The sequence below is a fragment of the Mauremys reevesii genome, linkage group 5 (genome assembly GCF_016161935.1).
Source record: "Mauremys reevesii isolate NIE-2019 linkage group 5, ASM1616193v1, whole genome shotgun sequence".
NCBI classification, from domain to species: domain Eukaryota; kingdom Metazoa; phylum Chordata; order Testudines; family Geoemydidae; genus Mauremys; species Mauremys reevesii.
Window position 1 is genome coordinate 90,988,715 of NC_052627.1, and position 25,197 is coordinate 91,013,911.

The 25,197-nt window shown below is 43.5% G+C and overlaps 2 protein-coding genes across 4 annotated transcripts in view; one reads left to right on the plus strand and one right to left on the minus strand.

The window, feature by feature from the left end:
* NIPAL1 (NIPA like domain containing 1) overlaps positions 1-4,018 on the minus strand; it is a 30,403-nt gene extending 26,385 nt beyond the window's left edge. Inside the window, exon 1 of the mRNA XM_039542192.1 lies at positions 3,835-4,018. Coding sequence (XP_039398126.1) covers positions 3,835-3,880 — 46 coding nt within the window. The 5' untranslated portion in view covers positions 3,881-4,018. The remainder of the gene's footprint in view (positions 1-3,834) is intronic.
* Positions 1,544-25,197, plus strand: part of CNGA1 (cyclic nucleotide gated channel subunit alpha 1) — a 41,525-nt gene continuing 17,871 nt past the window's right edge. Inside the window, exons 1-2 of one of the 3 annotated variants that reach the window (XM_039542188.1) lie at positions 1,544-1,604; positions 22,805-22,927. In XM_039542188.1, coding sequence (XP_039398122.1) covers positions 22,821-22,927 — 107 coding nt within the window. In that variant the 5' untranslated portion in view covers positions 1,544-1,604; positions 22,805-22,820. Of the gene's footprint in view, positions 1,605-11,230; positions 11,430-14,930; positions 15,152-22,804; positions 22,928-25,197 lie in introns of those variants that run through there. The other 2 variants (XM_039542190.1, XM_039542191.1) reach the window with 2 other exon arrangements.

A 25,197-nucleotide genomic window follows, 5' to 3' on the forward strand; every position in this document is an offset into this window, starting at 1 on the left:
TTTCAACGTTTTTTTAAATCCAAATGTATCTAATAGTTTAAAAAGGCCAGACCTCCATTCCACTAATCTTGTCCTTTTTTCTCTTCCTTCCCCGGTGTTCTACTCCCATTCAAATACATCTTCTCCTACTTTATTACTGTTACCCTGACCCTAACATGTTCTTTCTATGTAGTAGTGTCCGGTTTTCTATTGTCTGATCTTACAAATTGGACAAGTTGTACAATTGTGTAACGGCACAGAATCATAGAAATGTAGGACTGGAAGGGACCTCCATAGCTCATCTAATCCAGGCCCCTGAACTGAGGCAGGACTAAGTATTCTCTAGACCATCCCTGTCAGATGTTTGGCTAACCTATTCCTAAAAATCTTCAAAGACAGATTTCCACAACCTCTTTAGGTATTTCATTCCAGTGCTTAACTACCGATACATTTAGGAAGCTTTTCCTAATGTCCAACCTGAAACTGCCCTTGCTGCAGTTTAAACCCATTGAGTGCAGCTGCAGTGGCATGAGTGGTGGGTGAGGCTAGCCACCTCAAGTAGACACCTAGCATCTCAGATAGGTATGAACTGAGGGCAGCGAACTCCTCCTGCTGCAGATACTACTGCAGCTATGCTCTGTTTTTGGCATACTAGCTTGATCACAGTGAGCCTAGGTATATCTCCTCAAGATGGAATTCATGCCTTCCAGCTCTAATGTAGTCATACCCCTGGGTCATCCAATATGTTCTCCTACAAGAAGAGAAGTATGGATTGGCATTTCTGATACTTTTAAGGGTTTTATTATTATTATTATTATTATTATTTTTAAATCACTACTACACATCTTGCAAGCCTCTTTTTACACATCGTGGAAAAAGTAGGGTACAAACCCGATTTCCCTCTTCTCCTGCAACTTTAGTGGTCATCTTCAAATACGCAAAGAAATTTATCTAAGCTTTTCACAGCACAAGTCCTCACTCATTTCACAGTGCAGATATCACAGGACCCTCAAATTAGTGAGTATTCTTACACAGTTCAACCTTTGAACCTTTCACTTCTGCTATCCCCCCATTTTATTTCTCCCTTAGTGACAAGGGCCCTGAATTCTGGCTATTTTCACGTTGGTTGACACAATTCAGTTGGAACCACTCAACATTACTTGACGTTTGATCAAGAAAAGTGATGCAACTCCTTCCTTTACCATCTTGTTTTATGTAAAAAAAAAAGGGGGGGTGGGTATTATAATTGGACATTGCAGGGCAAATAGGACTGCTCTTTTTTTAATAGGAAGAAAAGTTGAAGCTAAAAAGCCAGTTTAAAGAAACATTTGTTCAGGGAATAAGGCTGAAATACTGCAGTGTTTATGAAGAGTACAAAGCCCAACCTGGGTGTCATAAACAGATAGTTAAGGGTTAAAGTCTCTTTTACCTGTAAAGGATTAACAAGCTCATTAACCTGATGAACACCTGACCAGAGGACCAATCAAGGGACAGGATAATTTCAAATCTCTGTGGAGGGAAGGCTTTGTCTGTGTCCTTTGTTTGAATTGCCGTGCTCTCTTTGGATCTGGAGAGGCCAGACATGTCTCCAAGTTCTCCTGGAGTATTTCCTACTATCCAGTATAGTGAGTATTAGAAAGGCAAATTAATCTTCTAATTAATTTCTGCATTTGCAATTGTGTGGTTGATGGAGAAATATCTTTATTTCTGTTTGCTGTTACTTTGATTATTCTGAGAAAGGAGAGGGGGGGGAGAGCCTCTCCAGGTTTATAAGTTAGACCCTGTATTTTTGCATCCTGGTAATACAGAGATAGTGTACTTTTTTTTTCTCTCTTTAATAAAATCTTTTCTTTTAGAACCTGAATGATTTCTTCCCTTGTTTGGATTTTCAGGGGAAGGGGAGGGGGAAAAGTGAATCTCTCTTTGTTTTGATTCAAGGAGTTTGAATCAAAACAATCTCTCCCAAGGACAAGGGGAGGGGGAAGAAGGTGTGGGGGAATGAATTATTTCCCTTTGTGTTAAGATCCAAGAAAGTTGGGATCTGTGTTCCCCAGGGAAAGTTTTAGGGGAACAGGGAGTGTGTCAGACACTTAAAACTTGACTGGTAGCAGCAAGAACCAGATCTAAACTAGGATTTTAGTTTAGAGGAGTCCATGCAGGTCCCCATCTTGTGAATGCTAAAGTTCAAAGTGGGGAATAAACCTATGACACTGGGAATTCTAAAGAGCTTCCAAAAATAGTTTAAAAAAACTTTAGGACCAGACTCCAGAGAGAAACTGCTGAGCTCCAATTCATCTGCAAATTTAACACCATCAGTTTAGGACTAAACAAAGACTGTGAATGGCTTGCCAATTACAGAACCAGTTTCTCCTCCCTTGGTTTTCACACCTCAGCTGCTGGAACAGGGCCCCATCCTCCCTGATTGATCTAACCTCGTTATCTCTAGCTTGCTTCTTGCTTGCTTATATATACACACCTGCCCCTGGAAATTTCCACTGCTTGCATCTGAAGAAGTGGGTATTCACCCACAAAAGCTCATGCTGCAAAACATCTGTTAGTCTATAAGGTGCCACAGGATTCTTTGCTGCTTCTACAGAACCAGACTAACACGGCTACCCCTCTGATAACAAAAATAGTTCCAACTTTCCTTTTAGAGGTGGTGTGGCCTAACATCCTATGGCAGTATCAGTACAGGATTCTTCCCTCCATACTAGTTACTAAACACATGCAACTCTGATATAATGAAACAGTGATGTTGACATCTTGTAATGGGCTAACTTTTATACATTTTTTTTTTGTAAATGGCAACCCCAAGGGTGAGATAAGAAACGAGCAGAATACCCTTGACTTGATCAGCTTTATCTAAATACTAAGTTACTGCCCAATACAGCAGAGCCTATTAAGTATATTTTAGTTCAGTAAAATAATTCTCTCCTCCAGAAGTTTTGGGAGCTTGGTCCAGGGGTAGTAAGATCAGGCCCTAAGATATTAAATAAAGTTATATGTTCAATATTTGTAGAAATTGTACTGTATCGGTAGCTACTTTCACCCACTCTCGTGTCAATTGAGCCAATAGACAATGTCACCCTCTTGGTGCTTTAATACACAGAGTGCAGATTTGTGAAAGTGACATTCTTACAGTCATCTTTCAGGGAAGAACTCCACTTTGATGTAGTTATGATTGTTTTGCAGCAGCAACCAAGTGTCCCACTCAGGATCAGAGACCTAGGATGCTACCTACTGCGCTCTCTCTCTCTCTCTCTGTGTACACCAAGGGGAGTCTGTTTAAATTGTGACTACTGTAAAAACAGCTGAGAGATAGGTATGCCTCAAATTAGCTACTCTTGATTTCTCCACACACAGTTTTTGCAGCAGTGTAACTCCTGTGGGCACAGGCTGTATCATATAGTGGTATGCCTTGCTTGCTGAATGTAACAGCTACAGTGAAATTAGTGCTACACCAACTTTGTAGAACAGAGCTCAGTCTGGGTAGGTGCTACCCTAGAGACAGGATCTTTCTCAATCCGCCCCACTACATTTGCTGGCTGCTCTGTTGCCGGGAAAGTAGCACCAGCGTCAGTACGCCACTGCTGTGAAGATTCAGCTCCCAGGGCGGGCCCCACTCCGCCCAGCAGCGCCTCTTCCCAGCTGTCCGCGCTCGCCTCCCCACAGGCTGCGCTCTCCCGCCCCAGCCATCTGCCCGCCGCTCAGGGCGCCCCTCTGTCCTCCCTCAGGCCAGTGCTACCCGGGCGCGCCCTCCTCCCCGGGCCACCAGCCAGAGACACACCAGCCCCTCTCGGCCCTTCGCTGCCCCCCGCTCCCAAGCTACAGCCCCCGAGCGGGTGTGACACTGACCTGCGCGGCAGGGCTCCCGGGCTGGTACCATCACGGGCGCCCCCATGTCTCTGGGATCTCGCCGAGTGCGGGGCGCAGCGTCTCCTCACAGCCTCATCCCGCCCGGCCGGCACCTCCCTCAGCCACTCCCAGCCCAGGTGCGGAGGCTGCGGCCGGAGCCGGCGCCAGCGCCCTGCCCCTGCCGGCCTCATTGTGGTGTCACAGTGACAGGAACGTGGGGAATCCAGGGCAAAGGGGAGCTCAGAGGGCAACTTCCCGTCACCGCAGGGCGGTAGGAGGAGAGGAGGGAAATGCTGGCTCCTTTCGCCGCTCAGGCGGAGCGTGGATAGTTTGGGAGGGGTCCCGGGGTGGACACACAATCTGGTCTCATGCCCCAGTTTGAGGGGATGTTCTTAATCCGTCCCTGACCTGAATTCCTCACATGGCCCCCTCTATCAGCAATGGGCAGGTTTCCAACGGGGTGAGGCCCCAATTTACAATCCCTCAAAGCCCCACGGAAATCCGAGCCCCACGGAAAGCAATGGGCGTTTTGCCCTTGACATCTGTGTGGCCAGGATTTCACCCCAGGGCTTGCTATTGCTGGTTTCAGGTATGATGCCGCTTTCAAGGAGAGTGGGTGGCCAAATCATTAGGATTCCAGTAGTGGATTTTAGACTGAAACCCTTAAATGTAATGTAAGTGTAAGCAGAGGAATGGTCCTGCTATTGTGGGCAACTTCCCTGGCTTATACACTACTCCAGTGCAATGGGCTAGCGAAAGGGCTCCTCTTCCACTCTCCAGTGTGACAAAGCCCTTGAAACCCCAAAAAGTCTGGGCCCAGGATTCCTGGGGGCTCGACCCCCAACCTTGTCATGGTCATTTAGAGCAGGGGCTAGGGTGTCCCCACTCCGGGGTGCTCTCTCCACACCGGACACTTCCCTGGCCCTGGATCATTACATACATTTCAAAGCAAATACAATTTATTAAACAGCAATCTATTTTAAAAAATAAGGAAAAAATGGGAAAGGTAAAAAGAAAATGCATAACCCCGCTTTGTGGCACAGGGACATCACAACCAGCATCTCTGGAATTTAAGGGAAGTTCACAGTCTGTTCTTCACACATCCCAGGCCTCCATCTCAAGTCCTGGCTGTACTACAGGGCTGCTGCTGGTCAGACACTTGCTCTGATGGTGGCTACATGCATTCAGGCTCTAGGTGGCAGGACCCTTCTTCTCAGCATCAGCTCCCTCTGTCGGGGTTACAATCCCCCTCCAAGTCTGGCCTGCAAGGCCTCTTGGCTTGGGGGGCATCTCTCTGCACTGGGCCTGCTGCCCAGGGTCCCCTGTCCTGCTGCCCAGCTGCTTACCACACCTGGCTCCAGACTGCTCCAGCCTCAGCTCCACTCTGCCTCAGCACTGATGCTGCTCTGGCTCCAGCCCCCTGGGCTACTTTTTCTGGCCCCTCTGGCTCTGTTTGCTGCAATTCTCCTCCCAGCACAGGTCTGCTCTCTGGGCTGCTTCTGTGGCTCTTCTCCCAGCACAGATCTGCTTCCTGGGCTGCTTCTCTGGTCCTCTGGCTGGCGTAGCCTTGCTCTCCAGCTCAGCTTGGGCTCCTGCTCTCTACTTAGCTTGGGCTGGCCCCACTCTGTCCCTGCTCACACAGAGAATGGGACACCCCCCCCCCCCCCGGCCTCCTGACTCCCTCATTAGCCTGCCCACTCTGTCAGTCAGGCTAACCTGGAGCATTGGCCTCTCCCCATTGTTCCTGGAGACTGTCAGTCTCAGGATCCTAATTTTCCACCAACCCCTTCTCCTTTCTTTTGGTACTGGAAGCTAGCCAACCAAAAATAAATAAATACATAATTTTTTAAAAAAACAACAAAAAACCCAAACCATTGAGTTTTAGTAAGGGGCCAACAGTCCCCTTACATAAGTCATTATGAAACCTAAGTCTCACATGGGATAGAACATGTGAGGGTACAGCAAGCATGCAGGAAGAGGGCCTGTGGGCCTCTGGAACCAAATAAAGAGTCTGTGTTCTGGCTCTGCATAGACTGGTACTACAGACCTTGGTGGGATTAAGCCTGGGGAGGGACTTTAGTTTCCACAGAACATCCCCCACAACTGGCATGGAGAGGCTGTGACTGCATTGGCTGTAACAGTAGTAACATGGGAGATGTGCTGCAGCCTTGGGTCCTGCCTCTCTGTTGGGGTGTGTGGCTTGATTACTCAGGCTCTATGCAGGTGAAATTCTTCACCCCATAGGAATTTTCAGCACATGCCAATGAGCAAAATGTGTGCAGCATGTTCACACCCTGAGCATGATTCACTGTCTTTGTTCTTGCTGTATGTAATCATAAGAAGATATTAGCTTTGTTCCCTAATGGTTTCAGAACAGAAGTCCAAATCTTGTTTTTCTTGTTTTGAACTAATGAAAGTGAAGTCAAATTTATTTTGTCACTGAGGGCACGTCTACACTGGCAAAGTTACAGTGGTGGCAGTTACAATGCCGCTCAGAGAGTGCAGAAGGAAAACCACTGTTTTGTGTTCACACTGACAACTGCCTGCGCAATAGCGTGTTCACACTTGCGGCGCTATTTGGAGTGGTGCACTCTGGGCAGCTATCCCACAGAGCACCTCTTTCTCTTTTGTTGCTAAGACTTGTGGGAAGGCAGAGGAGGTCGCAGAGCATCCTGGGTCCAGTCCCAATGCCCCGTGATGCATTGTGTCACATTCTAACAAACCCTGTGCTTCCGTCCGCATTTGTTGCTGTAGCACGGTGTGCACTCACCACCACGGCACCTCCTGCTGGTCAGTCCAGGAATTAGCTCTTTCTAGCCTTGGCATACCTCCTGCTGGCTAGTTTTTCTCCCTTGGTTACTGGCCCTGTTGTCTCCACCACCTCTGGCCCCATGTCCCTGCCAGACCCAGTCTCTTACTTTGGAGTGCTGCCCTGCAGCAGTGCCCCCACACTCTGGGTCTCCCCTCCTCAGGGGAACCCCTTCCCCCATGCCCACCTTGTCTCAGTGGCTACAGCCAGTTGTCATCTAGCCCTCTTTCTCTGGGGCAAATTGCAGTCTGTAATTTAAAAGAAGGGGCTGCAGTTTTGGGGTTAACGTACAGCAAAAACCCAACTAAAGCACTCCACCCCACCCTGTTTTCTAGGATGATTGCTTCACCCCTCCTCCCACCGCGTGGCTAACATTGGGGATGGTTTCTGTTCAGCCACAGGCAAACAGGCCAGCAGGAACGGCCACCTCTGAATGTCCCCTTAATAAAATTCCCCTATTTCAACCAGGTGACCATGAATTATATCACTCTCCTGAGGATAACACAGAGAGATAAAGAATGGATGTTGCTTGAATGCCAGAAAACACTGGGACCATACTCTGCCATGCTTTGTTATGCAATGATTCCAGACTATGTGCTACTGGCCTGCTGTGGTAATGGAGGAAGGGATAAGGCTGCCCTTCCCAGAAACCTTTTGCAAAGGCTTTGGGAGTACATCCAGGAGAGCTTCACTGAGATGTCCCTGAAGGATTTCCACTCCATCCCCATACACGTTAACAGACTTTTCCAGTAGCTGTACTGGCCATGAATACATCCCAAGTCTTCAGGGCAAATTAATCATTAAACATGCTTGCTTTTAAACCATGTACAATATTTACAAAGGTACACTCACCAGAGGTGCCTTTGCTGCCTTCAAGATCCGTGAGCCTGCCTTGGGTGGGTTGGGAGGGTACTGGCTCCAGGGTGATAAACAGTTCCTGGCTGTCGGGGAAAAGGTTTTCTCCGCTTCCTTGCTGTGCGCTAACTTCAACATCCTCCTCTTCCTCATTCCCTAAATCCGCCTCCCTGTTGCATGAGAGTCCATTGACGGAGACAAAGCACAGGGGTGGGGTAGTTGTAGGGGCACCCCCTAAAATGGCATACAGCTCATCATAGAAGCGGCATGTCTGGTGTACTGCTCTGGAGCAGCCGTTTGCCTCTCTGGTTTTTTGGTAGGCTTGCCTCAGCTCCTTAAGTTTCACGCAGCACTGCTGCAGGTCCCTGTTATGGCCTCTGTCCTTCATGCCCTTTGAGATTTTTTTCAAATATTCCAGCATTTTGTCTTTTGGAATGGAGTTCTGATAGCATGGATTCATCTCCCCATACAGCAATCAGATCCAGTACCTCCCATTTGGTCCATGCTGGAGCTCTTTTGCGATTCTGGGACTCCATGATCACCTGTGCTGATCAGCTCTCCACACTGGGCAAACAGGAAATGAAATTCAAAAGTTCGCGGGGCTTTTCCTGTCTACCTGACCAGTGCATCGGAGTTGAGGGTGCTGTCCAGAGTGGTCACAATGGAATACTCTGGGATAGCTTCTAGAGGCCAATACCGTCAAATTGTGTCCACTCTACCCCAAATTCGACCCAGCAAGGTCGATTTCAGTGCTAATCCCCTTGTCGGGTAGGAGTACCAAAATCAATTTTAAGAGCCCTTTAAGTCGACAGAAATGGCTGCATTGTGTGGACGGGTGCAGGGTAAAATCGATCTAACGCTGCTAAATTCGACCTAAACTCATAATGTTGGCCAAGGCTAACATAACCCAGCAATGTCCAGGACATTTAAAGCTGATGTTACAGTTAAAAACAGTGATGTTACACAGGGGCGGCTCCAGGCACCAGCACGCCAAGGGCGTGCCTGGGGCGGCAAGCTACGGGGGGCGCTCTGCCGGTTGCCCCAAGGGCGGCGGGCAGGTTGCCTTCAGTGGCATGCCTGTGGAGGGTCTGCTGGTCCTGCGGCTTCGGCGGACTTCCCACAGGCTACCGCCGAATCCGCGGGACCAGGGACCTCACACAGGCAAGCCGCTGAAGGCAGCCTGCCTGCCGTGCTTGGGGAGGCAAAATACCTAGAGTCGCCCCTGACCGTTACTGCTGGGTGGCAGTTTGGAGATGTCAGCTACCGGGCAGCTGTGCTCTAGACCAGGGGTCAGCAACCTTTCAGAAGTGGTGTGCCGAGTCTTCATTTATTCACTCTAATTTAAGGTTTCGCGTGCCAGTAATACATTTTAACGTTTTTAGAAGGTCTCTTTCTATAAGTCTATAATATATAACTAAACTATTGTTGTATGTAAAGTAAATAAGGTTTTCAAAATGTTTAAGAAGCTTGATTTAAAACTAAATTAAATTGCAGAGCCCCCAGACCGGTGGCCAGGACCCAGGCAGTGTGAGTGTCACTGAAAATCAGCTCGCATGCCGCCTTCAGCACACGTGCCATAGGTTGCCTACCCCTGCTCTAGACCCATGAGGCCTTAAATTTAACTACTGCTCTCATTTAGTCAAAGACAAAAATTCCAATAAACTCAATGGAACCCTTTATGGTACGTGTGCTGAAAGTGTTTTTATGTGAATTACAAATACACTTTAGTTGTCTTAAAATGGACTAAACTCTGCAGACATTATTCAGTCAAAATTGCCATTTGACTTCAAATGGAATTTTTTCCTGACTAAGGAATGAAGAAATTAGCTAGTATTACTGAGTTCTGTTCTATATCTTATGTACAAACGCAGTGCTACAAATTACAAAATCATCTTTGCTAACCCTTATTTTTAGTAAGAGACAGTTTATTTGTGGCACAGGTTCAAGTTTTTGGTGGTCATTCATTGAGCTCCCTGAATAAATAGTCACATCTTAAAGGATTTTTCATCTATCTCAGAGCTGAAAAATATGACTGCCTGTAGTATATCAATATTCCTGTTCTTGCTACAGATATTACCCTGGCCACCTTAGCAAATCAATTGTGATTCTATAGACAATGCTTCTGAGGCTGCCTGTGTTTTAACTTTATGTTGTCTAATGTTGCTCAGAGAAGGCCTAAATGATATAAGGTTAAAAATGCTAGGAGCTGTGGGAACCTTTTCTACACTAGTGCTCCTAGCATTGTTGGAACAGCACCAGCACTAGGAAAAGGCAGGAAATATTTGCAAAAAAACAAAAACCAAACAAACATACCTATAGTGTTGACAAGACCTAAGCATTTATCCACCTAGATAACAACAATAACATAGTAAATTTCTGATTTCCTTTGTGACTACAAAGCAGAGCCCTTCCTTTCAGAAACTAATGATTTATAAATAAGTATGTATATGTATCATGTAAATGAGAGCTTGCAAATAGAGACAGCCTTAATAGGATTGAGAAGAATTATAAAGGAGCCGACAAAGCAAGATATGGAAATAAATTAAAGCAGGCCTAGTAAAACAATAATCCAGGGCATCTATCTTCCTCCCATCAGTCAAGGTTACTTGATTCAAATACAAAACAATGTAAGAAATCCCTATGGGAAAATATTGACCCTTGTATAAACACTGGAACTAATTGAGCTTTCACTGATGTTAATGGGATTTCTGATTTTGACTTAAAAGGGAGCAGAGTTGTACCTATTGTCAAGTCATTCAGCAAACATAGCATTTGATCCTGCAAACACTTACTCATAAGACTCCAATGGAAACACTCATGAATAAAAATTACTCACTGGAGTAAGGGTTTTCAAGAACAGAACCACATGTTTTAAAGCAAATCTGATCCTTCCCTATCTCAGTTAAGATATAACTCCATTGGATTTTAGATGGAATTCAAAATTCCTCTACATAAAACACAACCAAATTGTTGAGAAAAAAACAAATAGATTTTGTCCACAGTACTTGTGGACCAACATGAAAACAGCATGAAATTTGATATTTTTAGTAATAAAATATCACATTATATAATATAGGCACAGAAGCAGTTAAATAAAAGATTCAAGAAAAATCATTAAACTTGATAGAAGTTGAATTTTCAGTCTTGCTGAAACAACAATAAATTATGTTCCGAAAAATATGCCCGAATTTGGCATATGATTTGCATCTGATTTCATTTGATATTCTGGATGCCTTTTGTGAATCTGCATATTTGGGTGTAACATTAGCTATGAATTTACTGAGTTTCTATGTGGTGTTTTGTTTTGTTTGTTTTTAATAGCTACAAAGTTCTTGTAAATGAAGTGTTGTTGTAGCTGTGTCAGTCTCACAATATTACAGAGACAAGGTGGGTGAGGCAATATATTTTATTGAACCAACTTCTGTTGGTGAGAGAGAGACAAGCTTTTGAGCTACACGGAGTTTTTCCTCAGGTATGGGAAAGTTATTCAAAGCATCACAGTTACATACCATGGCAAACCCAGAACAAATGGCTACAAAGGGAGGGGTAGTAATTAGTCCCAGGGGGTTAAAGGGCCTCTCCCAATTCACTGAGGAGAGAGAGCCATGGGGAAATAAGGTTTAGCTGGAAAAGGAGTTACCAGGGAACTAATTAGGTTCAGCTGGCTCTAACTTCTGGCCATCCTTTTAAAACCCTCCCCGGGTGTAGATGGGGGTGGGGAGAGTGTGAGAAGTTGTTAGCAAGTTAGGGGCAGCAGGGTGCTGAACCCTTCCAGCAAAGAAGGTGGCACTCTGTCCCCAGAAGGGGAGAAAACAAGTACAAGGGACTGACTGAGGGAAGGATTAGCCAGACCCTGTGTTGCCAAGAAGGATTTGCTTTGCCCAAGCCTGTGTCTCCAAGGCTAAAAAGGACTGAGCCTGCTGAGGAGAAGGTACTTTGCTACAATACAAAATCAAACAGATAGTTTAGCATAATACTCCTGGAAGCATTCTGCACTAAAAAATTAAAAATTCTGTGCCCAATGTTTTAAAATTCTGCATATTTTATTTGTCAAAATAACAATATAATCATACCAGTTTGAATTATTTTGGTAATTTATTTCAAAATACCTTTCAGCAAGTATGTCAATAATAATACAGACAACAAAATAGATTCCCCCAGAAGTAGAGAGTTAAAGAAATTCCTATGACAACCCAGTTTCTGTTTCTCTGTTCTGTTTTTGTTGGGCACCTCAGTCTGGGTGTGTCACACAAGCCAGCTGGGCACATCTTGGGGGGGAAAACTCTGCCCTTCTGGTCTCAGACCCATGCCCCCAGAGCCCAGCTTTGGGGCACCCCCCCCCCCCACCTAGACACCTGCACCTCTATCCCTCAGAATCCAGCTGCAGGATGCCTCCTGACCCAGACACCTGCATCCCTCCCACCCAGAGTCCAGCTGTGGGGTGCCTACAAGTGCACACACCCACACTCCCTACCCCCATAGCCCAGGGATCTAGAGAGAGGAAACAGCTTGATGCTGGGTCTGGGGCTTGTATGGAGTTTCCTGCACACTGCCTCCTCCTTCAAGATGTGCTGAGAGCTGCAGCTGCCTGGAACCCTCCAGCTCTCCCTCTCCCTTCCACCAGCAGTGTCCTGTATTTGTGAACTGGAGAGCTGGGCTCTGCTTGGTCCAGCAGTCACTAGTGGCAGCCAGCAGATTGTGGCACCAATTCTGTGGAGAAAAAATGAAATTCTGTGCAAAACATTAATTCTGTGCAAATTTTGCATTGTGCAGTGGCACAGAATTCCCCCAGCAGTAGCATAAGTAGTTAGCATATATTATAAGGGGCCACTGAAAGTCATGTGGCCTGCTAGCATCCTAATAGAACCTGCTTCAATACAGAAATAAAACCCCCTCTGACCACACACCCCTAATTGTCACCTACCACCCCACACTGGAACCCATACCGGGTATCATCAAACAACTACAACTCATACTCACTGGGGATCCCATCCTGAAAGAAATCTTTCCTGAACACCCTCATCTGGCCTTTAAACAACCTCCCAAGCTCATCATCAGAAGCAAGCTCCCCACAGACCAGGTTTATGTACTCATGCTCCTTAAAGAGAGCAAACTATGGGCACGAGTCCCATCACCGGTGCCGGTGCTGTTTAGAAACCCCATTCTTCTAAAGCCAGCAATTACATCAGGAATATGTTTTATGCTCACCACTTTGAGGTAAACCTGATTGCCTCAGAAACCTCTGCCACCACTTTACCTACAGTCAATTTTCCAACACCAAACTGGTTGGCAATGATGTGTAGCAGTCTGGGATAGCCAGCTTTGAGAGGATTATAGCAACCCACTTCTGGACCAGGATGGTTGCCCTCATACGTGTGTCTTTAACTGGAGGCTCGGGGCAAGTTGCTCACAAAGCTCCAGAAATGTAGCTCTCTTTATGAGAAGGTTCTGGAGCCACTGCTGGTCATCCCCAATCTGCATGATGACATGGTCCCACCAGTCTGTGCTTGTGGCCCTGCTCCAGAAGGTCTACATAGGGGGCATCTTTGGCTGTACCAAGTGTCATAAGCAATATCAGCCAGTTCGAATCTGCCATGTCTGTGTCCTCCTCCTCCTGGTTCATCATAACCTCTATCAGGTGCCTTTGGTGGGTCAGAAAATACCACCAAAATGTCCTCCAGCATTTCATCAAAGCTCTGCCTGTTTCCTGACACAGGAGTGATAGTTCAAGCAAAAAGCTATTCAAAAGGTGCTTCCTCCATGTTGTTAGCTCTGGTATCTGGGTGTACACAGTTCAAAATGACGGCTCAGCAGGATGTGTTTGTGGGCTTTTCAAACTTCCTTTGATGTGCTGGATGGACAGTCAAGTTTTCCCGCAGTACATCATGATCAAACATGGTTTGAGTTGGGTCTGTGTACTGCAGTGTGGATGTTAATGGCATATTGGGTTGCATTAGTGCGAGCATTGCCAACAAATCGAGGTAAGTGATTATTCCCCTCTATTCAGCACTGGTGAGGCCACATCTGGAGTATTGCATCCAGTTTTGGGCCTCCCACTGCAGAAAGGATGTGGACAAATTGGAGAGAGTCCAGTGGAGGGCAACAAAAATGATTAGGGGGTTTGGTCAGATGACTTCTGAGGAGATGCTGAGGGAACTGGGCTTTTTTAGTCTGCAGAAGAGAAGACTGAAGGGGGATTTGATAGCAGCCTTCAAATATCTGAAAGGGGATTCCAAAGAGGATGGAGCTAGACGGTTCTCAGTGGTGGTGGCAGATGACAGAACAAGAAACAATGGTCACAAGTTGCAGTGGGGGAGGTCTTGGTTGGATATTAGGAAACACTATTTCACTAGGCGGGTGGTGAAGCACTGGAAGGGATTACCTAGGGAGGTGGTGGAAGCTCCATCCTTAGAGGTTTTTAAGGCCTGGCTTGACAAAGCCCTGGCTGGGATGATTTAGTTGGTGTTGGTCCTGCTTTGATCAGGGGGTTGGACTAGATGACCTTCTGAGGTCTCTTCCAATCCTAATAATCTATGATTCTATGATGCCAGAGCCCCAGGTTCGAGCCTGGATTAGAAAATTCTTAATGTAGGGTTAAGAATCAATGTAGATGCTCAAGTCCTGGGTTCTCTTACCCAGGCCCGATGACTGAAGTCCCACTTACATTGTAATGTAGACTTACCCAAAGTGCCTTCAGGGAAATTGTGAATTGAGCCCTGAGGGAAGGACAGAAGGGAAACCTGTGGCAAAGCTAGGATCTGAACCAAATCTCCTGCGCTCTATTTCAGTGCCTTAACCACAAATCATACTTTCTTGTCAGCTTGTGATTAATTCTTTCCAGTGTTATGTTCTGATGCAGTTTTATGTTCTGACACAATTCTATATGAGTTTGTCTTTTTTTATAACCTAAGATAGAGCAAGGAGATTTCTACTAATAGCTTTTCTTTCTCTGATAGCTAAAATAATATTTTTGCTTAGAATTAGCAAATAAGATGTTCTAAACAATAACATTTTAAAATAAACATATATGTTTACAGGTATTTTAAGCATCATGATGGGAACATTATAGGCCCTTACAAAGCTGTATTAGTTTGGCTGAGCAGTTTCCAAATTGACTAAAACTGTAATTATTATTATTCTAGGCTATTTGATAAAATATGAAAGAATAAACAGCAAACCATATCTATTCCAGTGAAAAACCCTAGTACAATAATAATGTATGAATCTGCAATAAAAGTAATACAAAAATATCACCAGACAATATTGCTATGTAACACTTTTCCAATATCTTCCTTAGTTTCAGAACAGGAATTGTTCAATAGTCTTTGTCAAATCCCATGCATATTTTTAGTATTCATAAGCTTCTGCTCAGGTGAGGGATAATGGTGACTGTCACTGTCACTTTCATCTGTCTCTAAATCTCAAAATCCAGCACTAGGTCAAGGAAATCCTCGTCTAATGACCACGCCCTAGTCTTGGAATAATACAGAGAAGTATCATTAGACTGCCCATTTAAGACATTCAGCAATAAGAAAATTAATACCCTGAAATGTTGATTGTTTGGATTTTCATTGTGGCTGTTTACATTCAGCATGGAAATGCTGACAACTTAAAGGACTGCAATCATTACTAGGAGTAGATTACATTACCAAGGTAAGCACCCACAATAGCAAAGCACCTTGTGACAACAATAATACTGATGTCTTTTTTTCCCACTTAAGTATTTTTTTAATTTGCTTTATTCTAGATGTATCCTATTTTCTAGAGGGCAAATCTAGATACTTTGTAACAACACAGTATTTAATGTAATATGACTGAATATTTTGTATGTTGTTCTTCAATAATTAAATGTAAGCAAATAGACGTACTGGGCCAAATTAATCCATAGTGTATCTCTATTGAAGTCACTGCATCCCCGAAGTCAGTGTAGCTACAACAGGGGTGAATTTGGACCATTGTGCCTATAGGAAAGTGAGACCTGGCTAATGTAAAAAAGCACAGCAGATGGAGCGGCTAATCCTCCATTCATTACAATTCTGTACACGAATAATGCTCTCTTTTGTTTTCTTGCATCCTAAAGCTCTTGGCTTATCACTGGTAAAATAGTTTTTAAAAAAACAACGGTAAGTGTTTGGACATCTAGCTGTTCTTCATAGCTCTCTTATCTTTTTAAAAAGAGAATACATAGAGTCAGATTATTTGTGAAATCGATTACGTGATAATGTGAAATATTTCTAAAACAAAAGTTCATTTGCATTACTTTGAATTGTAACTTCCTAAATATTATTATCTGCTGTTGTGGAATGGGCTAGAAGATAACAATCAGTATGCTAGTTCGTGCTAATATGATATTTTAACAAAAACGGTGTAGCTAGAGAATAAGGAAAAGCTATATTAACATAATTAATATAGTCAAGAAATACTTTGCTTAACATAACTTCAATAGGGGCAGGGATTTTGACCCACAAGTGCTCAATAGAAATATCATGCTCACAGATCAGGTGCATATAGGCGGACAGTTGTGTTGTCATTTCTACAGGACAATTTTGGGCTTCTGGGTTTAAAAATGTGGCCCTTAACTTCTGAAATTATCAAGAATATTCTTTAATGCTAATAGAACTTGAAGACAGGAGAAACAACCTGATCCTGCACTATTTACTGAGATCCAAATTCTGACCCACTAGTTTGGAACTATAGGGGGCCAAATCCTTTCTGCTTCCATATATAGGAGTTCCACACCAGCCTAATCAGAACTATCAGGCTGGGAAAGAAGAGGCTTCAGAGTGGCTGCTCCACAGTCTGAACCAGTGGAACTAGAGTTTCCAACTTTCTAATTACAAAAAACCGAACACCCTTGCCCCAGCCCTGCCCCTTCTCTGAGGCCCCACCCCCACTCACTCCAGCACCCCTCCCTCTGTTGCTCACTCTCCCCAACCCTCACTCACTTTCACTGGGCTGGGGCAGGAGGTTGAGGTGCAAGAGGAGGTGAGGGTTCCAGCTGGGGGTGTGGGCTCTGGTTTAGGGCCAGTAATGAGTGGTTCAGGGTGCAGGAGGGGGCTCTGATCTAGGGCGGGGGCTGGTATGTGGGAGGATCACCTGACTAGGACAGTGAAAGTGACTATGAAATGCTAAGGGAGATTAGAGAGGCTATCAAAACAAAGAACTGAATAATAGTGGGGGGTTCAATTATCCCCATATTGAGTGGGTACATGTCACCTCAGGATGAAATGCAGAGACAAAATTTCTCGATACTTTAAATGACTGCTTCTTGGAGCAGCTGGTACAGGAACCCACAAGGGGAGAGCCAATTCTCAAGTTAGTCCTGAGTGGAGTGCAGGATTGGGTGCAAGAGGAAACTATAACAGGACTGCTTGGAAATAGTGACCATAATATAATAACATTTAACATCCCTATGGTGGGAAGAACACCTCACCAGCCCAACACTGTGGCATTTAATTTCAGAAAGAGGAACTATGCAAAAATGAGGAGGTTAGTTAAACAGAAATTAAAAGGTAAGTGATTAGACTGAAATCCCTGAAAGCTGAATAGACACTTTTCAAAGACATTATAATAGGGCCCAACTTAAATGTATACCCCAAATTAAAAAACACAGTAAAAGAACTAAAAAAGAGCCAGCATGTCTTAACAACCATGTAAAGGAAGCAGTGACAGATAAAAAGGCATCTTTTAAAAAGTGGAAGTCAAATCCTAGTGAGGTAAATAGAAAGGAGCATAAACACTGCCGAATTAAGTGTAAAAATGTAATAAGAAAAGCCAAAAAGGAGTCTGAAGAACAGCTAGCCAAAAACTCAAAAGGTAATAACAAAATGTTTTTTTAAGTACATCAGAAGCAGAAAGCTTGCTAAACAACCAGTGGGCCCCCTGGACGATTGAGATGCTAAAGGAACACTCAAAGACACTAAGGCCATTGCAGAGAAACTAAATTAATTATTTGCATCAATCTTCACTGTTGAGGATGTGAGGGAGATTCCCAAATCTAAGCCATCCTCATAGCTGACAAATCTGAGAAATTGTCACAGATTGAAGTGTCATTAGAGGAGGTTTTGGAATTAATTGATAAACTTAACAGTAACAAGTCACCGGGACCAGATAGCATTAACCCAAGAGTTCTGAAAGAACTCAAATGTGAAATTGTGGAACTATTAACTATGGTTTGTAACCTGTCCTTTAAATCAGCTTTTGTACCCAATGACTGGAAGATAGCTAATGTAATGCCAATATTTCAAAAGGGCTCTAGAGGTGATCCCGGCAATTACAGACTGGTAAGTCTAACGTCAGTACCGGGCAAATTAGTTGAAATAATAGTAAAGCATAAAATTGTCAGACACAGAAAAACATAAATTGTTGGGCAAAAATCAACATGGTTTCTGTAAAGGGAAATCATGTCTTACTAATCTATTAGAGTTCTTTGAAGGGGTCAACAAACATGTGGACAAGGGGGACCCAGTGGACATAGTGTACTTAGATTTCCAGAAAGCCTTTGACAAGGTCCCTCACCAAAGGCTCTTACGTAAATTAAGTTGTCATGGGATAAGAGGGAAGATCCTTTTATGGGTTGAGAACTGGTTAAAAGACAGGGAACAAAGGGTATGAATTAATGGTAAATTTTCAGAATGGAGAGTGGTGTTCCCCAAAGGTCAGTCCTAGGACCAATCCTATTCAACTTATTCATAAATGATCTGGAGAAAGGGGTAAACAGTGAGGTGGCAAAGTTTGTAGACAATAGTAAACTGCTCAACAAGGTAGTTAAAATCAAAGCAGACTGTGAATTGAAAAGATCTCACAAAACTAAGTGACTGGGCAACAAAATGGCAAATGAAATTTAATGTGGATAAATGTAAAGTAACACACACTGGAAAAAATAACTCCAGCTATACATACAATATGATGGGGGGCTAAGTTAGCTACAACTAATAAGGAAAGAGATCTTGGAGTCATCATGGATAGTTCTCTGAAGATGTTCACGCAGTGTGCAGCAGCAGTCAAAAAAGCAAACAGGATGTTGGGAATAATTTGAAATAGGAATAGAGAATAAGATGGAGAATATCTTATTGCCCTTATATAAATCCATGGTACACCCACATCTTGAATACTGTGTACAGATGTGGTCTCCTCATTTCAAAAAATATATACTGGCATTAGAAAAGGTTCAGAGAAGGGCAACTAAAATGATTAGGGGTTTGGAACAGGTACCATATGAGGCGAGATTAAAGAGGCTAGGACTTTTCACCTTGGAAAAGAGGAGACTAAGGGGGGATATGACAGAGGTATATAAAATCATGAGTGGTGTGGAGAAAGTGAATAAGGAAAAGTTATTTACTTGTTCCCATAATATAAGAATGAAATTAATAGGCAGCAGGTTTAAAACAAATAAAAGGAAGTTCTTCTTCACACAGCGCACAGTCAACTTGTGGAACTCCTTGCCTGTGGAGGTTGTGAAGGCTAGGACTATAACAGGGTTTAAAAGAGAACTAGATAATTCATGGGCGTTAAGTCCATTAATGGCTATTAGCCAGGATGGGTAAGGAATGTTGTCCCTAGCCTCTGTTTGTCAGAGGGTGGAGATGGATGACAGGAGAGAGATCACTTGATCATTACTTGTTAGGTTCACTCCCTCTGGGACACCTGGCATTGGCCACTGTCGGCAGACAGGATACTGGGCTGGATGGACCTTTGGTCTGACCCAGTAGGGCCATTCTTATGTTTTTATGAGTGGGTGAGTGCTCCGGCTGGGGGTGGGGCTCTGGGGTGGGGCTGGGGATGAGCAGTTTGGGGTGCAGGAGGGGGCTCTGGGCTGGGGCCGCGGGGTTTGGAGTGCGGGAGGGGGCTCAGGGCTGGGGCAAAGGGTTGGAATGTGAGAGGAGGTCAAAGTGCGGCTCTGGAAGAGAGTTTGGGTGCATGAGGGTGCTCAGGGCTGGGGCAGGGGTGTGGGGTACGGGAGGGGATGTGAGTGTGGGAGGGAATGCCAACCAGGGGTAGAGGGTTGGGGTGCAGGTGGGGGTGCAGGATTTGGGAGGGACTTAGGGTGCGGGACAGGGTTCCAACCTGGGGCAGGGGGTTCAGGGTGCATGCTCCAGCCAGGTGTCACTTACCTCAGATGGCTCCAGGTCGGTGGTACAGTGGGGCTAAGGTAGGCGCCCTGCCTGCTCTGGCTCCCTGCTGCTCCTGGAAGCGGCCAGCATGTCAGGCCCTGAGGTGGAGGCACAACCTGAAGTCTGGACCAGACTTCAAAGAGAAACTGCTGAGTTTCAGTTCATCTGCAAATTTGACACCATCAGCTCAGGATTAAACAAAGACTGTGAATGGCTTGCCAACTACAGAACCAGTTTCTCCTCCCTTGGTTTTCACACCTCTACTGCTAGAACAGGGCCTCATCCTCCCTGATTGAACTAACCTCGTTATCTCTAGCTTGCTTCTTGCTTGCATATATATACCTGCCCCTGGAAATTTCCACTACTTGCATCCGAAGAAGTGGGTATTCACCCACGAAAGCTCATGCTGCAAAACGTCTGTTAGTCTATAAGGTGCCACAGGATTCTTTGCTGCTTCTTCAGGGAGTGGTTGAATCAGGGTGGATCTAAGCTGCCTTTGGGTGCCAGCATTACCCACTTTTAATATTGCCCCCCATCTGTGTGTGGAGATACAGCTGGCTAATACATCTGGTGTAGTTTCAATCCCTAAGGCTGCAGCAATCCAGTGAAAATCCTCCTTCCAGCACCTATGCCATGGTTGACTCATTGGTTAGGTCTTAGAAATGTGTTTCTTATGTGACTACCTCCTTATAGCCAAGCCATACCATTAGCCATTTTAAAGCCTGACAGCAATATCACAAGATATAATAGAATGATACTTCTTAGTATTCAATCTTAATCTTTTTATTTTATGGACTGCAGTAGATATCTACATAGCCTGCATGAACTGCCTATTTGCCTGTTGGAAACAGAGTTTCCTCTTAGCTCTCCCACATGAAATGGGTTAAGCAACTGGGAATGGTGCCTTCAGTTTCACTGGATAAAACAAAGACATAATCTACCAACAAATACATCATATTCCTGTTTAGTTTAGCAGACACATGCTATAGCAGTATCACAATGCTTCTTCCATCTTCTTCCCAGCAGCAGGCTGAATTGAACGGCAAAGGTATTTTCATCAAGAGTGATCCCATCAGTGGTATTTTACTGCACTTCTCAGCAGCACAGCAAATCATTAATGGGCCTTTTTTGAAGTAATTCCTGTCAGTTACTGGCAATTTCAAAACTGTCATCTTCATGCAGCTCCAGGTGCTTTTGCATTTCAAATTCAAACTGACAGGCTGATTGAAATTGTGCATGTGAACTACTCAGGACAGGCAACTGAATAACATGCTGAGTATTGTGACTCAATTTTACCAGCATTTCTGAAAGGATTTTATAAAACACCTGCCTTTATTTTGTAACTGAACACTGAGATTGCATATTAACCAGAATGCATTGTGCAAGGGCTAGATTACCAACTTTAGTTCATGATTTGCTATGAAATTCTCTTTCCAACAGTAAAACTTCATGTCAGGCACAGGTCCCTTATTCATGTGACTGCATGGTACTCTATCTAAGGTACTTAAATGGCCTCCATCAACATTATATCGGAGTGCTTCACAATCTTTAATAATTTTATCCTTACAACCCTGTGAGGTAGGGAAGTGCATTTAACAGATGGGGAACTGAAGCAGAGAGACTAAGTGTTGTGCCCAAGATCACACATAAAGTCTGTGACAGAGCAATGAATTGAACCTGGGTCTCTCAGATCCCAGGCTAGTACCCTAACTACCCTAAACCATCCTTCCTGTCTTACTCAGCTATACAATAGGCATGTTTGAAAAACCTAAATGATTCCACATGGAGGGCCCCTGGAATCCAGTAAATTGGGAGTTTTGCTGTTGACTTCATGGGGACCACCAGAGGGCCCAACAGAACAAACTCTCTCAGCTACTACTGTCTTTGTGAGTTCCTAGGAAAGCATTAAGAGTGAAATAAGTCGCAAATCTTGCTTTGAAATGACTGGGATTCTACCCTACATATTTAGTAGGCAAAGATATTGGGCCTGATTCTCCTGCCACTGACAGCAGTTTAAAACTAGAATAATTCCACTGACTTCAGTAGAAGTATTCCTGATTTACACCAGGGTGAGAGGAGAATCAGCTCCATTACATTTTTCTAAAGTTATAGTACACTGGGGAACTGAACTGCATTCAGTTTTGCAATTTGTGGCTTGCACTCAGACCTAGAGTCTAATCTCATATCCCTTTAATCTTAGAGTCATATTTTATAATTTTTATTACTTCTTAGTTGTATTGCAGCAGCAGCTAAAGGCACCAATCAGGAGCAGGGCCCATTTGTGCCAGGCTCTGTACAAACACATAGAAAGACACAGCCTTTGCCCTGACATGCTTGCAATCTAACCAAGGGCAAGATGCGACAAGTGGCTGTGAAAAATAACTGGAAGAAGAGAGGAGGGAGGATAAGGGCAGTATGCTTCAGCTAGAGTGCCTTTGCAATTTGTTGTTGTAATGGGGGGAGTACTTGACATATTTTATACTTTAAAATACCCCAATAAAAATAGAAAAAATATTAAGTCACATATTAAGCCTGAAGCCAAACTACTGACAGACACACAACTTCCACTGACTTCTGGGAGAGCTACACACGTGTCAAGAACTATAGAATCAGGTACATTACATAGAGCTAGATTTTAATGCTGTAATACAAGTATTGTGAATAGAGACAATGTGTTCTATGTAAAAACAACGAGGGCTTTCGTGGGCTAGAATCCACTTCATCAGATCTGATGAAGTAGGTTCTAGCACACAAAAGCTTATGCCCAAATAAATTTGTTAGTCTCTAAGGTGCCACAAGGACTCCTTGTTGTTTTTGCTGATATAGACTAACATGGCTACTACTCTGAAACCTGTGTTCTATCTGTTTTCATTGAATTGTACATAATAAATTTAAATCACATCCATATATCTAGAATTACATTGAAAAGCAGCCTTGCTTAACATTGTGGAAGACATTCTGGGTTGGTTTTTTTCCTGATTCCACCTCCTATTTTCCAGATGTGTAATGATTGAATCAGGAGCAAAGAGAGCTATGTTTAAATTTCATCTCTCTAATTTCTGTGATCAATTTTCTACTCTTTGCCCTAGAGCATGTAACATGCAGATGTTAGGCATTCTGAGGTTTCTTTTTGTATAGAACCATAAAAGTACTTTTTTTTCATTTTGAAATGATTCCTCCCCTCTCACCCAAGGAGTAACAATCTGACCATGAAGGTTGGTGTGATTAACACCCGTCACTCCTACATAAATGTTCCCAGGCCGGCAGTACAGGATGCTGATGTGGGCGTAGGAAGGATAGAGAATGGGAACAGGAGGTAAGTCAAGTATACTAAGTAGGTCAAATTCTGCTCTCGGGATTTTTTAATTTGTATTAGTTTGCATGGGAATGATGGAGACAGGTGTTTGTCCCTGTCTTGGTATCTTCTCTCTTCCATTGATAAGAAGTTTACCTGTGATACATTGTCCATTGTAATTAATTAGGATAAGGTAAAATGTGACTATATTTGTTAGTCAAATGATTTGGCTTCCTCAAAAATGAAGTTTAACTAGTCAAAAAATACACTCAAATAGTCATTACCAAGTTTTCACCATCCAGCAAAGTGGCTCATGCCTTGAGTTGGGACAATACTGCAAAAAGTATAGCTGTGAGTAAATCCCACTTTGCTGGCATTCACAACCCTTTTTATCTGATTATTTGTAGACGTTCAACTGAGCCACTTTTTATTCGCAAGAAAGTCTACTGAAATCTAAGCAAGATGAATACTATTCTGAATAAATATTTGTGAGCATTAAACACTGGGAGACCATTTTTTTTGCAGAGAACCACCACCACACAGTTACAAATGTTTGTAGATAATTTTACACACAGAAAAGGGGATTTTTTTCAGATTTCTAAAGCTTAGTTCATCAAAGCAAGGAACTGAAATAATATCCTGTGACTCAGATGATTGATCATATAGCAAAAAAAGTGAATATTTTTTTATTCTGACTGCTCATACGCTAATGCTTTCATGTTTGGCTGTCTAAATTTAGACTCCTCAATCCATGTTTTGGCTTCTAAACAAAAAGTATTCTGATATTCAGAGATGCTGAACACCCAGAGCTCTCACTGAAGTTAAATTGTAGCCTATCGTTTGTTTACAAGCTAGTCACTATGGCCACATTTTTCAAACCTGAGTGCCTAAAGTCAAGCATCTAAGTTTAGACAATTAAATAAAAGTGTCCTGATGAGCACCTGCAGCCAGTCCAGTCCTATTGATTTCAGTGGGAGTTACAGGTGTTCAGCACAAAATTTTGCATGCAAGCTTTGCTTGAGGAATATCTAACTAGACAATTTCAATGTACAAGTGCACATCTGGTGTATCTGCAATTTTGGAGGCTGGTTTAAAAAATTGGCCCCCAAAACAGGTGAATTTTAAAGTTAAATGAAAAGAGTGCTAAACCCAGAAATGTGTGCTCAGAGCTGCCATTAACAGTCATTAGGGGGCATTCAACAGACATGTTAACTTAATTTGGTAAAACTGCTATTCCCTCTGCTATGAAACCCACTTTCTCATTCAGTAAAAAAGGCATCATGGATTGCATAGGAACATCCTATAACCAAGCAGTGTACACTGACATAGGGGTACATTTTCCTCTTGATGTAAATGTGTAACTTAATCCCTAACTCTGCAAAGATTTTGCGTGTTCTTAACTTTACACATGTGGGTAGTCCCACTGACTTTCCAAGGTTGGGGCCTTAGATTTGTACATTTCTGCAGTACCAGAAAGTACTCTTGTGTTTTGTAGAGTTCCCAGCATATTCTCAATGCTTAACAAATAACAAAAGTCCATACCAAAAATAATGTTAATGCAACTTTAAGGTTTAGAGATAAAACACATAAGTAAATCGTGCCTGGGGACCACTATTTATGAATTCGCAAAACCAACAAAGAGTCCTTGTGGCACCTTAGAGACTAACAAATTTATTTGGGCATAAGCTTTTGTGGGATAAAACCCACTTCATCAGATGCATATAGTGAAAAATTCAGTAAGCAGTATATATCTGAAAACATGGGAGTTGCCTTACCAAGTTGTGTGTGTGTGGGTCAATGCTAACGAGTCCAATTCAATTGTGGAAGTGGCACATTCTCAACAGTTGATTACTTTTGTAGTGCTAATGAGGCCAATGCAATCAAGTGGCAAAGAGTTCTGTGGCGCCTTATAGACTAACAAACGTATTGGAGCATGAGCTTTCGAATTCACGCACGAGAGCTCATGATCCAATACGTTTGTTAGTCTATAAGGTGCCACAGGACTCTTTGCCACTTTTACAGATCCAGACTAACACGGCTACCCCTCTGATACTTAATGCAATCAAGGTGGATGTCACTCATTTCCAACAGTTGACAAGAAGGTATGAGTATCAGCAGAGGGAAAATTACTATAAAAAACTCCAAACATTATATACTGCTTACTGTATTTTTCACTACATGCATCTGATGACGTGGGTTTTAGCTTTTGCCCAAATAAATTTGTTAGTCTATAAGGTACCACAAGGACCCCTCATTGTTTTTGCTGATACGGACTAACACAGCTACCGCTC